Source organism: Lycorma delicatula, chromosome 2 (assembly GCF_047948215.1).
Source record: "Lycorma delicatula isolate Av1 chromosome 2, ASM4794821v1, whole genome shotgun sequence".
In the NCBI taxonomy this organism is placed as follows: Eukaryota; Metazoa; Arthropoda; class Insecta; order Hemiptera; family Fulgoridae; genus Lycorma; species Lycorma delicatula.
The window spans coordinates 149,538,422-149,555,816 of NC_134456.1; the positions used below are offsets into that span (position 1 = coordinate 149,538,422).

At 29.6% G+C, this 17,395-nt stretch overlaps 1 protein-coding gene across 1 annotated transcript in view; it reads right to left on the reverse strand.

Annotated features, from left to right (window-relative positions):
* The window catches only part of Ten-a (Teneurin-a transmembrane protein), a 332,260-nt gene that overhangs the window by 157,532 nt on the left and 157,333 nt on the right, over positions 1–17,395 (reverse strand). Inside the window, exons 7-8 of the mRNA XM_075357656.1 lie at positions 13,188–13,397; positions 1,967–2,152 (exon numbers count right to left, since the gene is read on the reverse strand). Of these exons, the coding sequence (XP_075213771.1) occupies positions 1,967–2,152; positions 13,188–13,397 (396 nt within the window). The remainder of the gene's footprint in view (positions 1–1,966; positions 2,153–13,187; positions 13,398–17,395) is intronic.

Below are 17,395 nucleotides of genomic sequence, written 5' to 3' on the forward strand. Positions count from 1 at the left end.
TGCCTCCTTACCCATTGCTCTTCTCCTTTTGATTTCTGTGGTACTGTTAAGATCTTCTGTTATGAGGCTAACCAAGCATTTAAATTTCATCACCTGCTCTAGTACCTCAATCCCAATTCCTACATTAATATGCTCATCTTTGCCACCTAATACCATATATTTTGTTTTCTTTTTATTAATTTTCATCTCTACATTTTCACAAGCCTTATTTAGATCGTTAAGCATTTCATTTAACTTTGTTACACTTTCTATCAGCACCACCATGTCATCAGCAAATCGTATACATTTTATTATTCTACCACCTACTGCCACCCCTCTATTATCCTTTAAACCATTATTGATGACTTATAGATAAATATTGAATAGTGTAGGTAACATGAAGCATCCCTGTCACACTCCTCTTCCTATGCAATCTTTTGCATTGTCTTACTTCCTATTCTTACTTTTATTTTCTGGTTCACATACAACTCTTTCATAAGTCTCCTGTCTTTCCAATTAATTCTTCTTCAAAATTATCATTAATTTATCCCATCTTACTCTATCAAAAGCTTTCTCAAGGTCTACAAACGCAACATATACTCTTCTTCTCTTTTCTATATATCTTTCACCAATAATTCAAAGCAGTCCTATGGCATCCCTAGTTCCAACTCCCCTTCTAAAACCGTATTGGTCTTCTGCAATATTTTCATTCAATTTATTGTATAACCTCCTGTTCAGAATTCTTAGTAAGACTTTTGCGGCATGCGAAATTAGACTAGTACAGTACTTTTCACACTTTCTAGCATTATATTTCTTTGGTAATGGCACCATTATTGTATCCAGAAGTCTTTAGGCCATCATTCCATTATATATTCTATTGCACAGATCCAACAATAGAATATCTCCATTCTCTCCAAGAACTTTAAACAACTCAATCGGCTATTCATCACATCCTCCAGTTTTTCCATTAGCCATTGCTTTCATGACTATACTTACTTCATATTGTAATATATTATAACCCTTATGATGTTCATGAACTTTGGTCTCTTTTTCTATTCCTGGATTTACTCTCCATGGCCTATCATTCAGTGAGTATAAATCCATGATGCACTCTTACCATATCTTTTTCACTTCATTCCTCTCAATTACTATGTCCTTGTTCTTTGACTTGATCTGATACACTGTACAACGTTTTCCATTTTTCTTGAATACCATTTCTGCAGCTCCTTTGTACATTAGATCGTATCTCTCTTCTTTTTCTTGATTTTCTATTACATCATGCTTTTCTTGTAACCATTTTTCTCTTGCTAATTCAGTTTTTCTACTTAATTCATTATTAAAATTTCTATAGTTCCTTTTACCTTCCTCTGTCCAAACATTTTTCCATTTTCTCCTTTCATTCATTTTTTTTATCATTTCTTCACTGACCCACTCCTTCCTACTCTTTCTCTACTCTTAATTCTTATCGTTTTCTCAGCTGCTCCTTTTATCTGTTTTTAATATTTAACCAATGATCATTCACACTATTTGGCTTCCCTCCTGAAAGTAATAATGTTATTTATATTTTGAATAAACAATTTTTTTTTTAATTTGTATGTCAAGTTTTACAGTAATCCTAAAATTCTAAGAGGAAATTCAATCCTAGACAGTTAACAGTACTGTATTTGTTACATATTTAGAAAGTGAATTGTGCTTTTTAGTAAATTTTAACTATGTTTAGTTAAGCAAATCATTTTTTTAAGATGTCAAGATATTTGTAACATGAATTACGAGCACATTCTTATGAGAACAGTGTAATTAAAAATGGCCATCCCAAAAAAAAATCTTATTTTCCTATTACATTAATTCAATAACATTTATGATGAATAAAAATAAATTACTGCACAATAAAAATGGTATACAATACTGCTTAGAACAAATAAAGCTTTAAATTTTAAGATTTTTTTAATAATCAAAAATGTAAAAAGAATTTTAAAGAATAACATACGTAAAGTACAATGACGACCATTCCAGCCCTGAGAACATACACAAGTACCATTTTTGCATTGACCATGTTCAGAACAGCGTGCATCACAAGGCAATAAATCACACCGTTCACCACTCCAACCAGGTTTGCAGACACACTGACCTTGATCGCAACGACCGTTTGGGCCACAATCAAGACTGCAAACAGCTGGAACAAAAACCATAAGTAAAAATTGAATTAAAATAATATCATCATATTAATAAAGAAATAACAGGAGATTTACAAATTGGACCTCATATTTCTCTTTTAAAAACAGTTGTACAATTTACATTACATCTACTTTTTATATTTCTACAGAAAACGACATAATTAGATTTTCTAATTAGTGTAAGTATAGTACTTTTTCACTTCCTTCAAATATTACTTTCTGTTTCTACCACTAAAAAATAATATATCATGAAATCTAGATTAACATGTTGGTGTTGATATATGTGTGTTGGTACGTAGAGCATTTTCATTTCTCTACATTTTTTGAATAAACTGGTGTACAGCCTTGAAATATTTTATATCATTTTTATGTCATTTACAGCTGAGTTCCATTTTTAATTTTATTACTTATGATTTTATTCATTTCCACAGTATATTAAGATTGTCAGCCTTGTCAACCCGTGAGGGTGTGGTAATTTGATAAGAACCGTGTCCTTAACATTTTGCTGAATGATTTGCTCCCGTATGACAAGATTTGCTCCCTGGGTGAGGTTTCATACCACTGGTGTGTTGGGTGGAAAGTCACGATTTTTGAGACCGACTTACAATCTTCTGAGATTACTGAGACGGAAGTGTGCCAGGTGATCTGTAATATAGCATGGCACAAAGCCCCTGGATATGATTGTGTCACAGTGGAGCCCTTGTCCCTGCGCTTCCAGTAGTCCTTGGTCCTTTAACTAGAATATATAATAGGTTGTTCTTTGCCGGCCACTTTACGGCGGGTTGGAAGCATGGAGACTTGGTGTTGTTGTTCAAAGGTGGCGACAAAGATCCTACTGTTAGTTCTTCTTACCATCCACTAACGCTCTTGCCCATGATTGGCAAGGTCCAATATTTGCATATTAATGTTTGGCCACTGATCATTTGCTGATGGACAACCAGTATGTTTTCCAACCAGGAAAGAGCACTAAGGATGTCATACTAAAGATGATGAATAGAGCTTCATTTAGTCCATGTAAATATATGTGTTACGGATTTTTCTGGACATATCCGGGGCATTTAACAACATACGGTGACCCTCTGCCCTGTTTCAGTAATTAAGAGGTATTCCATTTTAATTCAACAAATTTTCAAAAACTTTATATCATCACTATTTTTGATTTTGATGATATTTGACATATGATAACTAGCCACCTTATAGTGGCCAAAAAAAATATCTTTATATTTTAAAAAAGATTTTTTCTTGAGTAATAGACTATTTTCTAACTTGCCAACAGGTAAAAACAGCCATTTTTATCACTTTTTCCATGAGCTGTAACATTCTTATTTTACATCATACAGAGGTCAAAAAGGGCTTTTTGGAAAGAGTAAAGATGGAACTTCATTTTAGTGTACTCAAAATTCATTTTGTTACATTACCAAATCTTGTAATACTTACTGAAATTACATTTGCAAATTTTTTTTTTTTTTTCAAATTTTGAGTCCAAAATAAATAATGAGGTATCAGGTTTATTTTTTGCCTTTTAACTCAAAGGTACTAGTACTTATAACAAAAAAATTGGACTGTTACCAAGTTTCCTTCATTACAAAAAATGGCCGCTAAATTGTAAGATTTTGAAAATGTCTCATGTTTGGGGCCCAAAAACCATATGTGAGAAAGATGGCAAAAATCTAAAGTGTTTACAACAGTAAGTACCTTTTATGTACTTTAAAACTATATAAAAGTTATTTTGTTACTCAAAGGGGTTGACGAGTAATGAAGCCATCAAAACTGCTAAAAACACTGTTCCTTTTAAGTATGAACAATGTATCCAACAAATTCGATGCATGCATTTTTTCAGATAATAATGTAGGCGTACTATTCAAAATACTTTGATAGGTCTATAATGGGATAGCTTATATTCTAGATAGTTGTTACTTAAAGTATGACTTATACACACAAACTCATGTTTAAACAAAAGTTAATATTCATGCATGGACATGAATGTTTGCGTAATCCTGAATGTAAACATTGTCGAAGACTCAGTTACTGTTTTGATTTCAATATAATATGTTGTATTGTTGTTAGTGTTAATACTATGGTTAGGTAATGCACACTTGTTTATAAAGTAATTTTATTAGCAGTGAACTTCTATTTTATGTGATATCTTTTATTTTTAATTTTATTAATTAGAGAAATTTTTATTGTAACTGTAGAGAAACTGGGATATGACAAAGTAAGGTACAATTGGTAGTTTTATAATTTATACTAACTGTATTGTTATTGTAAGATCCCTTGCATTTTATAAAAATGAAAACGCATTTAAAAAATTCAAAATGAGTCTAATATTAGTCAGTATTTAGTCCGTCAATCCAAACAATTAGTTAAAACAAGTAGAATTTTGCCACAAATGGGCAAAAGAAACCCAGTCATGTAATTGATGAAAATTTTATTAAATGTATCCAAGATTTTTACCAGAATGATGTCAAACAAGAAGGATTGTGTCTCTGTAAGACAAGCTGACTGGAAGAAAATTAATATTTAATAAAAGCTTATTTTATGTAACTTAAATGAAATGTTCACAGCCTTCAAAGAAAAACATAATTTAAAAATTGGATTTTCTTAATTTGCTATTTAAGACCTAAATTTTGTGCTCTGGCTGGTGGGTCAGGTACTCACTCACCCTCCCTCAATCTCTCTCTCTCTGGTGGTTAGGCTAAGTCAAAATACATGAAAATGAAGAGGAATATCGAATACACTTTTTCCATCTTCAGGGTCCTGGTTCTTCATTCAAGAAATCATTGAGAGATAATCAAACATTGGTTCAACTGGAAAATATCTTAAAGATTCTTACATCTTCAGAGCTTTTTCTATCAACTACTGGAAGAGGATACAACATTACACGACGAATGAGGACTTATCAGTTCTACTGAATAAAAAAATGTAGGAGCACTAAGATATGTTAGTTAAGTTTGTTATCAAAAAGTGCAAGATTTATTCATAACTTCTATTAGCAGAAGTAAAATAAGGTAAAAATGAATTGAAAAACTTGTTAATACATACATTTGAATAGTTTATCATTTCGTAATTGACTATTTATTAATTATTAATTTATTCATTCTAATGAGCTTAATCTTTATAATCTGATAAAATACACATCAGTATTTTTGGATAGGTTCGTTTACGGTTAGAAGGGATGGTTTTTTTAGAGGTTTTGTTGGCTTCATTACTCGTCAACCCCTTTGAGTAAAAAATAAATTTCATATGGTTTTAAAGTACATAAAAACACTTACTGCTGTAAACATTTTAGATTTTTGCCACCTGTCCTACATGTAGTTTTTGGGTCCCAAAAATGAGACATTTTTAAAATCTTACAATTTGGCAGCCATTTCTTATAATGAAGGACACTCAGTAACAGTCCAATTTTTTTTTATAACTACTACTAGTACCTAAGAGTTAAAAGGTAAAAAACAGGCCTGTTACCATAAGCCCTTCATTATTTATTTTGAGCCCAAAATTTAAAAAAAAAAATAATTTATAAACATAACTTCAGTAAACATTAGAAGATTTGGTTATGTAACAAAATGAATTTTGAGTATACTAAGATGAAGTTGCATCTTTACTTTTTCCAAAAAGCCCTTTTTGACCCTCTCTACAATGTAAAATAGGAATGCTGTAGCTCATGGAAAAAAATGATGAAAATGACTGTTTTTATCTGTTGGCAAGTTAGAAAATAGTCTATTACTCAAGACAAAATTTTTTTTTAAATATAAAAAAAAGTTTTTGGCCACTACAAGGTGGGTAGTTATCATATATACTAAATATCATCAAAATCAAAGATAGTGATGCAATAACATTTTTGAAAATTTGTAAATTGAAATGAAATATCCCTTAAGAGAGACGAAAATAAAAAAGACAACTACAATCATGAAATATGAGTTATTTATTTGGTACATTTGTAATACACATATGTGTTTTATCAATGATATATTTAAATTGTAATTAGTATTGCTGTTCTATGATCTTTTTTATTTGATAATATCTATGTTTCCTTATATGTAGTTATATACAGTTTCCTTATACAAGATAAAGTTATACTTATATAAGATATGCAGAATAAAATATAATTAAACTAATTTAATTATGAGAGAAGAATTATAAGACAAATTCATAATTTCATTCAAATATATTTAAATCTAATTACTGATATTTGTAAACTATTCTTTTGCTATTAAATCCCACAGAAATTAACTAAAAAATTTATTTTTAATTAGTTGTTTTAATGCTGACATGTTATACTATTAATTTGATTAAGTACTCTTAATTCCAACACAAAAAGAGGATAAAAAATGAATTATAATTTTGCTTTAAAAAGATTATATTTTGATTAATAATTGGTATTATCTTATAAATCCGAAGATCAGAAAAACTATCATAACAGTGTATTTAAGTAATGAAGACACTAATATGAGAATTATCTGAAAAGTTTTGAGTCTAACATAGAAAGACGTATTTTTTCTGTCAAATATAGTTATATTTTTCAACAAAAATCTCCTTTCAAGTCGATACACTTTTTCCAGCGATGCTCTAACCTCTTTAACCCTTCCAACAGTAACTGGCATCTTTCTCTGCAAAATAGGTGTTTACATATGTGAAAACCTTCTCATCTGATGAAAATCTCTTTCCTCCAAACAAAACTTTAAGGTTAGAAAACAAGAAAAGGTCGCTTCGGGCCAGATTTGGTGATTACAGTGAGTGGTCAACCAATTGAAAGTGCAATTCGTGAATTTTAGCCATGGCGACTGTCGAAGTGTGAGCAGGCGCATTGTCCTGATGGAAAAGCACTTTCTTCTTCTTCAAATGTGGTCATTTTTTTGTCAAGCTTGTCAAGTAATGATGCATAATACTGTTCCATTATTGTTTTACCTTTTTGAAGATAATCAATAAAGAAAATTCTGTTACTATCCCAAACAATCGCCATCACCTTCCCAGCCAACAGAACAGTCTTTGCCTTTTTGGAGTAGGTTCACCCTTTGCAGTCCACTGTTTTGACTGTTGTTTTGTCTCAGGAATGTAATGGTGGATCCACATTTCATCTACAGTTATGAATCTGACACAAAAAAATCTGACTCGTTTTGCTTAAACTGCTTCAGCATGGTCTTGGAAATGTTCATTTGAATGCATTATTGTTCCAAAGTGAGCAAACGCAGCACCCAATGCACAGACAGCTTACACATAACTAATTCTTTTGTTAATACATGACAAAACACGTTCTTTCCATATACCCATAGCCTCTGCTATGTCTCTAATCTTAATTTGTCGATTGCCAGTACCATTTGGTAAACATTTTCGATGATATCGTTGGTGGTTGCAGTTTTTGCCTGAATGCTTGTCATCAACCTAGCTGATATGACCATGTTTAGATTCAGCTGCGTATCTTTTCATAGTGGCAAATGATGGGATAGAGTCCCTGAACATAGCGTCCAATTTGGGTTTAATTTGCATTTGAAAGGCATATTGCCTTTCAAATGCAAATATTTAATCATGGCATGATATTTGATTTTTCCATTTTTACAAAAACACTCAAAATGAATTACTCAAACGATTATCAAACAACAACTGAGCCTTTAAAATGGCTCAAATTTTAGAGGGTAGCTTTCAACATATGTGCAAATACATTCCTAATTTTTGTTGATGAGTGCTGGTATCTTCATGTTGAGACTCAAAACTTTTCAGACAACCTACATATAGTAATAAATTTATACTAGATGTCTCAAATGTAACTATGTAACTTATAAAAGCAACAGGATCTCAAATATTAAAATATGGTTTAAGTTGTATATTGGTATGTCAACAATGAACGTAACAGCTGACGACTTCGTTCATAGCTGATTTCCACGTTTCATTTTGACTTTTTATTCCCATAAATATTGAAGCTTTTGTTTCCAATGTATGATAATACTTTTCAAGTTAAAGCTCACATTTTTTTTGGTAGGAAATGTGTATTGTAGTAGTGATGGTGAGTACAAAAACATGTAGGAAATGTTTCATCAAATGTTTCCAGGTAACAATGTCCCTCATTGACATGTTGATTAATAAGTTCTGAAAACTGGATTTATCAAAGATGAGTCCAAAAAAGCAACTACCCTGACAGTTTAGATGATATTTCTGATCATATAGCTCAAAGTCCAACAGATTGCCCCAACAAGTGGAAGTCTCAAGTAGTAGTATACACAAGAGCTCTGATTAAACATTTAAAACTATACCAATATAACATAACTGTGGTCTGTTAGTTACATAATACTGATTTTTCTAAATCTGTTGAATATTGACAGTGGATTTTGGATTTTATAAACAAAAAAGATGTTCTCTATGTAAAACTTTTTCAGATAAAACATGGTTTCACTTATTGGCCATGTCAACAGACAAAAAATCAGGTGTAGTCTGTGAATCATCCTCAAGAGATCTTGGAACTACTACATGATGAAAAAATTGGAGTTTGGTGTGCTACATCATGTGAGATATATCATTCAGTTTTCCCAAAACAGTACACTCAAAACATTATTGCAAGGGAATTATTTATCCTTTCAATGGCCAACTAAATGAGAAAGGAATTGCTTGAGTGTTCTTCCAAGATGGAGCAATGGAACAAACCGGCAATATTTCACTGAATTTCTACGTGAAGTTTTCAGGGGTAGACTTATTTCAAAGCACATTTTGCCATTCAGATCCCTAGATCTTATATCTACAGATTTTTATTTATGGGGAGCAGTAAAAAGATCTATTTACAAAAATTTATTGTAAAGATTATTATTGCTGCTTCTATAACTGTTATTTGAATATAATAAATTGAATGTTTGTCAGTTTCATATGGGATACTCAGTATATCCCCATTACCTATTATTTACTGGAAGGATACTTTTAATATGAATTAATAAGACATCTATAATTAAAAACAAATTTTAAATGTAATCGTTTTATTGCAATGTTCAATGGAATAAATTTTTAAAGGCATTTTTAAACTTATTACCTCTAGTATAAACTTTTATTAAATTTAATCTTTGTAGAATATTTATTTAAATCTTTATATCCCTCAGATTATCAGTAATTTTCATTTAATGTTTTTCTTTATTTTTTAATCTTCTGTTTATCAATAATTGTTTAATAGAAATTCTACAATAAAACAAATCTTTATCAGTTATTTATAGAAATAGATCTTATTTTTTAATAAATAAAAACACCAATCTCTGTGGTGGAGCAGCAGTGTTTCAGTCTTCCATCTGGAGATCCTGGGGTTATATACTGGTCAGTCATGGCATTTTTCACACGCTACAAAATTCCAATTCCATATCCTATGCATAAGCTTCAAGCTTATATTGTTATATCAAGCAAAAAAAAAAATTTACTTATTTTTAAATATCTTCAAAACTTTATCTTTAAATTAACATATTCAAGATAAAAAAAAAAAAAAACTAATCTAGATGATGTTCATCTGGATTAGTTTCACTGACAAGAAGGTGGTTGATCAACGTCATCTTGATTCACACATTGATTCATATAATTATATCTTATATATATATTCATACATTGGGTAGGATAACATGCTTAACAATAATTGTTTATTTATTGCTCACAGGTAGTTGATCAGTAAAATTTATTTTACAACCCTTTTTTAAAATTTTTGATGTGAAACGTCTTTAAAATCACACTGAAACATACAGGTACCAGAACAGAAATTTGTAGTGCAATGAAAAGGTCTATAACTGCCTTAATAATATCTGCCTTAATAACTCCCTAACTATTAATCTCAGAGACGTAAATGCAGTGTCATTTTATAACTTACATGATTAGCTTGCCGATACGACTTTGTGTTTGCGTCTCTGACGAACAGGTTGGTGGGGAGGGGGCACAGCGCATGTGTTTGCGTCTCTGACAAACAGGTTGGTGGAGAGGGGGCACAGCACAGATCGGCCAAAACTGGTGCTTTTGCTCATTTTCATGCAGCGTAGCTCACAACTTAAGTCATGATAGCAAAATGATTCATGTGTTTGTGGTTAGAGTTTGTCAAGGTAGATCGATTTAAGTAATAATAAGTGTATTTTAGACAATATTTATGTTTAAAAAATTAAAGTAAACATGTAAAGTATAAAAATTCAATATGTCAGTCTCAGTCTGTGCAGAAGCCAGTCGGAGATATAAATTATGCTCATCGTTGGAAAGGGGAGGTTATGGGCCATGAACAGGTACCTCAATGTCTAGGGCTGAGCGAGTGAGCGAGCAAGGGAGCACTGCAAAGCTAGTGCAGCGCACTCAGTGAACAATGTCAATGGCGTGAGCACTTCTACCTCTGCCTATTATGCTTCATATCACACTACACATATTACATAATCACATATTACTTTTCATTTCACAGACCAATTTTTAACAAAACTGTCGTTGAATATTAGTTGAAATAAATGTACCATTCAGTCTGTTTTATGTTAAAATTAAATTTAGTATGCAGTCAATGTCTTGTTTTTATTTTAATCCAATACATTAAAAGTGACCCGCTGACAAACAGACCGCCAATTTATTTGTAGAGTTGGCCAAATGAAGGAACTAAAATTTTCCATTGCAGACTTTCAGTTTTGTTAAAAAAAAAATACAATGGTGGCTCTCCCATTTAACTTTACAGATAAGTTGGTTGGTCTGTAGCTTGGAAGTTGGTATGTAAGTTGGAAGGTCTGTAATGTTTCACATTAAACCAATGGTCATGCGCCCTGACCCAGCCCCACCCAATTTTTTTTGTTGATTTTTTCATTTTCAAGTCAATGCTGAAGTTGAGATTTTTTTACGTTTATTAATCACTTATTACAGTATAAATTTTGTACAGGATTGAAGTGTGGTGTACAAGTTCAAAGAATAAATTGAGACTATAATTGACTACAGAAATGGCTTTCCTCTGGAGGAACTAATGAAGAACCTAACTGGATTGCATACAAAATGATGTAATAAAGCAAGGTATAGAAATAGTTAGAAATCTAGTAGATAGAATAGAGCAGCAACAGTTAATATGGTTCAGTCGAGTGAGATGAATATGGAATGAAAGATGACCACATACAACTTTGACAAGGGTTCTAACATGAAGCAAATGAAGAAGCTGCCATGAGCATATACAACTGGATCAAGTTAATGAGACCATCCACACAAAAAATTTAGAATGAAAGATGTACATGATCATCTGAAATGGATATGGGTGTGAAGAGGCCCATAAAAATGGTGACTGTAAAACCCATAGCAAATAATTTATTGGTAAACTAATAAGTAATTTTAATTAATACTAATTCATTTAGATATTTATTTCTTTGAAAAACAAAAAGAATTGCTTATCAGGTAAGGTAAGGTTTAGTTTTTTTTTACTATTATAAAATAAATTTTTAAAAAATTTAATAGTACATAAGTATTTACTGTTGTAATTTATTTCACTTAATTATGTATTTATTTATTTCACTAATTATTAAAAAAAAAAAAAAAAAAAAAAAAAAAAAAACAATCCCAAACTTATAAATAATTATTCCACAATAAAATACAGATTAAGATAGATCTTCACTATTCGGGAAAAAAAAATAAATTTAAAAAATTAATTAACCCTGATACAAAAGGTACTAAAAAAAATTATTATTCTAAAATAAAATTTAATTATCCAACACTGTACAATTAACTAAATTAAAAATAATCAAATAAAAAAAAGAAACACAAAAAAATTTTTTCAAAAAAAAAAAAAAAAAAAAAAAAAAAACCTATCAGACTCAACTGAATTGAACAGTAATAAATCTTATTGTAAATAAGAATAAACCAAAGTCCGATTCTAGATACACTTTCCAGTACATCTACTTTGTTACGACTTATCTCAATTTATGAGAGTGACGGGCGATATGTACATAATTAAGAGCAAAATTCAAAAAATTTATTAAAAAAAATTACTATTAAATCCAAATTCAGATTTAATCAAATTAAAAAATCAAAAAACAAAAATTAATGTAACCCATAATAACCTTCTTATAACTGCATCTTGACCTAACATAAATCTTAAAAAAGAAAAAGAAAATAAACTTTCGTTACACTCAACGACAGAGATATACAAGAAAAAAAAGGTACAAAAAATCGTGGAATATCATTTAAATTACAGGTTCCTCTAAAAAGATTTAAAAACCGCCAGATCTATTAAATTTCAATTATAAAAAATATACTACCTTAGAAAAAAATTACTAATTAAGAATAACAGGGTATCTAATCCTGGTTTAAATTCAAATTTACATAGAAAAAAAAAATTTATTATATAAATTTCACCTAAATACAAAATATTAAAACTAAATAAGACTAAATTCTAAAAAAAATTAACTTGAACCTGAGGAATAACCGCAAATGCTGGCACAACATTTATTTGCTGGCACAACCATAGTAATTTATTTATTAAAAAAAATATAAATTAACAAAAAAGCAGTAAAACCTTTATTTCAATATAAGTACACTAAATATTAAACTTAAAAAAAAAAAAAAAACTAATCAGGTTCATTATTTTTCAGTGTTGTTAAAAGTGAAACAAGCAAATATCACACAATAGAGATAATTTCAAATAATACCTCTGTGCCAATCTGTAAAAAAATTAGACTGATTATGAGCGAGTTGTAATATTTATCCTCACTGGCCCAATACAGGGGAAAACCTCACTATAATCTGTTTTTACACAAGAACTTTTACAATAACAATGCATTTCATTATTCTTAGTGTAAATATAATTGAAATGCTTTCTTTAAATTTTTTAAGTAAAAATATTTCCATATATTTAATTAATATAGGAATATTAATTTACTACAACCAACTTGTTTAACAGTACGATAAAAAACATGTTTTTTTAATAAAAAAGTAAATTTAAATTTTCACAGAAAGATTTTTTGAAGAATTATATTTGTGTACATTAATCACACAAAGGAATTAAAGAAGCCACATCAGATAAAAAATAATTTTTTCTTTTGTATGTGTAAAACATACACACACAAAATATTTATAAATTACCTTGAGAACAATCAGGGCCAGTCCAGAAATCATCACAAATACAGGAACCAGTTTCCAGATCATAGTTACCATGTTCAGAACAACTAGGTAAGCACTGATATACTTGCTGATCTAGCAATGAACAGTTAACACCTTGCCAACCAGCTTTACAATAGCATTTTCCTTCAACACATGCTCCATGTCCAGAACACTGAGGCTCTGGACAATCAACTGAAACAAATTAACAGATAGCATTAAAATTCAGAATAACCATCGTAAAAATTTTTGTTTTTTTATAATTCAATGTAGTTCTTATAAAAAATTACAGAATTTTATAAATGGATCAATATTTAACAAGTTAACAAACATGGAAATCATATTTTAATACCTTCAACATTGCCTTGATAGTTTACAATGAGACAGGGTTAAAGTTGCATATCACTAATCTTCTAGGTAAAAAAAAAAAGGAATAATTTCTAATGCTTCAATTTTTAATTCTCTCATGAAAGTAGTGTGATGAGTAGAGAACCTTCGAAAAATGGGAAGAGTGAGAATGAGAAAGAGAGAGAGTGAATGAAGAGACAATATAAGTAATATAAATAAATAAAAAAATTAAAAATTGAGAAACAACAAAGCAAAAAAATGAATAAAACTTTTAAAATAGAGTAAAAAGTTTAAAATCAAAAGAATTCTGGAAAATAAAACAATAGTTTGGGCAACAGGTGTCATTTAGAAACAATTATGTTTAAATGAACAAGGGGATAGATCAGCTGCTGTTACGTCAAGACAATCCCTAGGCCCTGGGTTTAAATACTGCCGGGGCACAAGGGAATGGTAATCTGTGTGTGTGTGATAATAGTCAGATCTTATGAGCAAGAGTATGCTGCACAATTCTATTCCACTTCGTAATAAAAGTGCAACAATATTCTCCTCTGTAGTTAATCGTGAAAGCTGTATTGTGGGTACATTGTGAATTGCAGACAAGTTTATTCATTGTAAGAATTATAAGCTAGTTTCATTTTGTAAATAATAAACATAATAATCCTTGAATAAATTTATTATTATTACTTTGTAATTGTAATCTAAATATCATAATTATTCCTTAATTTTATATTAATTTTCATTAGTTTTTGTAAATTTCATAACAGAATTGGAATTATTGTTTGCAATATAATACTTATTTTGTAAATAATAATGAAGAGAAAATAAATATTATATCTGGAAAAATTTTAACAAATATAATCCCTCAATATCCTTTTTTTTAAATCAATAACAAATGTTTTATAAATCATATATTTGCATGAACAAATTGAAAGAACTAAACAAAAATGATAAAAGTAAATAAATAAATGTTTGATTCTGATCAGTACATAATAATAACAATACATTTTTACATATCACATCTGGAATGAGTAGATATGGTCAACTGATAAAAAAATGAACTGCTCCAGCAGTTGCCTGGAGGATCAAAGGGAAAGCATAGTAAAACCTTGATTACCACCTCAAAATACACAATTTTATAAAATAAAAAAATATGTATTTACAGTCCTTATTAATTATTTAAAATATAAACACACTAAGTAACATTGAAGTAAATACACATAAACTAAATAAAAGATATAACTACAGAGAATTGTAGGAGAAAGTAAAAGGACCTATAAACCTAAGACTTAAGATAAACAAAATACAAACAAAAGTGATGAAAAAAGCAAGTGGAAAAGAACTACATAACACTTTATCATAAAAAAATATAGTATAGTGAAAGAATATATATATTTATGAAGAAAGATGAGTTCAAGAAGACAGGAACAATGTAAAAAGACAGATACAATCTTGCTGACTTACATTGGTAGGAGGTAAAAAAATATTCAGAAATTAATTTTGAAAGGAAACAAACAGTTGTTTTATTTAGTCAGTGTTTATTATATATGGTTATTATTGTATATGGATCAGAATCATGACCTCTGATCATTGTAATAATAAATTATCACTAACAGATAACAGCAAATGCTTGTTTCAGTTTTGAAAGTATTTTATTCATTGCTGTGATGGATGATAGACTGAGGAACATAGTAGAAAAATGGTTATTAAAAAATAACAGAGCAGATTTCACATCTTTATTTTTAACAAACAGTAAAGACAAAAAAAATACATACCACACATACTAGATAGAATAATATTCAAAATTTTAAAAGTCCATTTATTAAATGGTTGTATTTGCAAACGGAAGAACACTGATCGTCCATTGGAAGCTGTATAAATTGTAATTACTGCAGGCGTTACATCCTGGTGACCATAAGTTTAAATTTAGTGCTAAACTTCTGGAGGTAGAAGAGGATAACTTTTATGAAAAAGTAATTTTTTTTGATGAATCATTGTTTCATTTCTCAAGTAAAGTTTATCGGCATAATATCAGAAATTTTGGAAGTAAAAATCCTACAGTTTGTCATCAAATATAAGACTCACTGAAGCCAAATTTGTTTTGTGCCATTTCAGAAAGCAAAGTTAACTGAGCTACCTTCTATGTTGAAAAAATGGTATTTATAAATCCTACAAAACTGGCAAGAAAACATTATGACTTCAGTTTCACGCAGAACTTTAACCTATTTTCCTTTCACCTGGAGGTCCAGAGTTAAACGACCAATTTCAGGAAGATGGATTGGAAGAGGTAGAATAGAAGAACTTGTTCATTGCCTGCAGCCCTCCCAGATCACCAAACCTTATCTCATAAATTTTTTATCTATAAGGATATATAAAAGAAAAGGTGTTTCTACCACCAATCTACTTTTCAAGATCTGAGATATCAAACTGTTGAACCTGTATATTCAGCAAATAGAAACCAGTAAATTTGGATATAGCAAAACATTAGCTACTGTTTTGATATTTGTCAAGTAACAACACATAATACTCACACAGAGTATACAATAAATCAAGGCTCATAAAACTTTCAATCTTCCCATAAAAGATGTAATCACGACCGGATGGAATGACAGATACATGAAGAGACTGATGAACACAGAAGAGTTAAAGAAAGTTGATACGGTGAGAGCTACATAATCAAATTTATTAAGTGTGATGATATAATCTGATTTAAGGTTGAGATGTACTACAGAAAAGTGAGAAGGTGATAATCATACTGTCCCAATATTTGCAAATGTAGCAGACGCATACATAATTTCACTTAAAAAAGGGATAGCTGCAAAATTTGGTTTCTTAATGTGCAAAATATGATGATGAACAGAATAAGAAGTGAAAGGATCAAAGATACAGTAAAAGAGAGATTCTTACAAAGAAAATAGAAAAATTAAGGACAACATATAAAGAGAAAGGAGAAAAGAGGAAGGAAGGAAACTTACCTAAAATGAAAATAAATACAATCAAATAAAAACTTAAAAAATATAAAGATATTATATTTTAAACTTATTCAAATTACACTCTCGTCTAATAAAAGTTTATGATGGAACAGTCTTTTATGATTTAATATAACTTCTCAGTAAACAAAAATTCTTAAAGAAATTAAAAGAAAGGAGAAAATGATGAAGTTTTACTGATATTAAAGTTATATCTTCATCTTTATTTAATTAAATAAAACTTTAATTTCAAATGTCAGTTTCTGAAAAAAAAGAAGGAATTTCAAAAGAATCATCATCATGTTTACTCAGTCTTTCACAGAAATAATCCACTAAGATAATCTCACCTTTATCTTCTTTACCTCCCTCTTACCATTTTTTATTTCACCCCTCCAACCATTTCTTATTCTTTCTTAAGTTTTTTTAAATTAGATAATAAAAAGAAACTGGGGCTTTACAGATCCGTTGACTGTAAAATTTCATTACATTTTTAAATTGACATTTTAATCTTGTTATCATTCTCTTTAAAAACAAACAAAGAAGAACGTTTAACGTTTTCTGCATTTGTCATATTTAAATATATAGCATTTCCAATGATCTATAAACACAATTAATAAAAACGTGATAATGATCTTACTGAACTTTTCCATTATTCAGAGATAACTTAAAAATGTAAGCCGTTCCCAACAGATAAAGTCTGAAATTATTTTTATTCTTGTGACCTTAATTACTTTCTGATTAAAGAAAAATAATTATAAAAAACCTGATTTATTAAACTAGTAAAATATTAAAGCTAATTTTTAGGGGAAAAGTACTTTCTTCATAATATTTCAATGGACTGATTTTTACAAAAAAAAAAATATATAAAAGAATAAAATT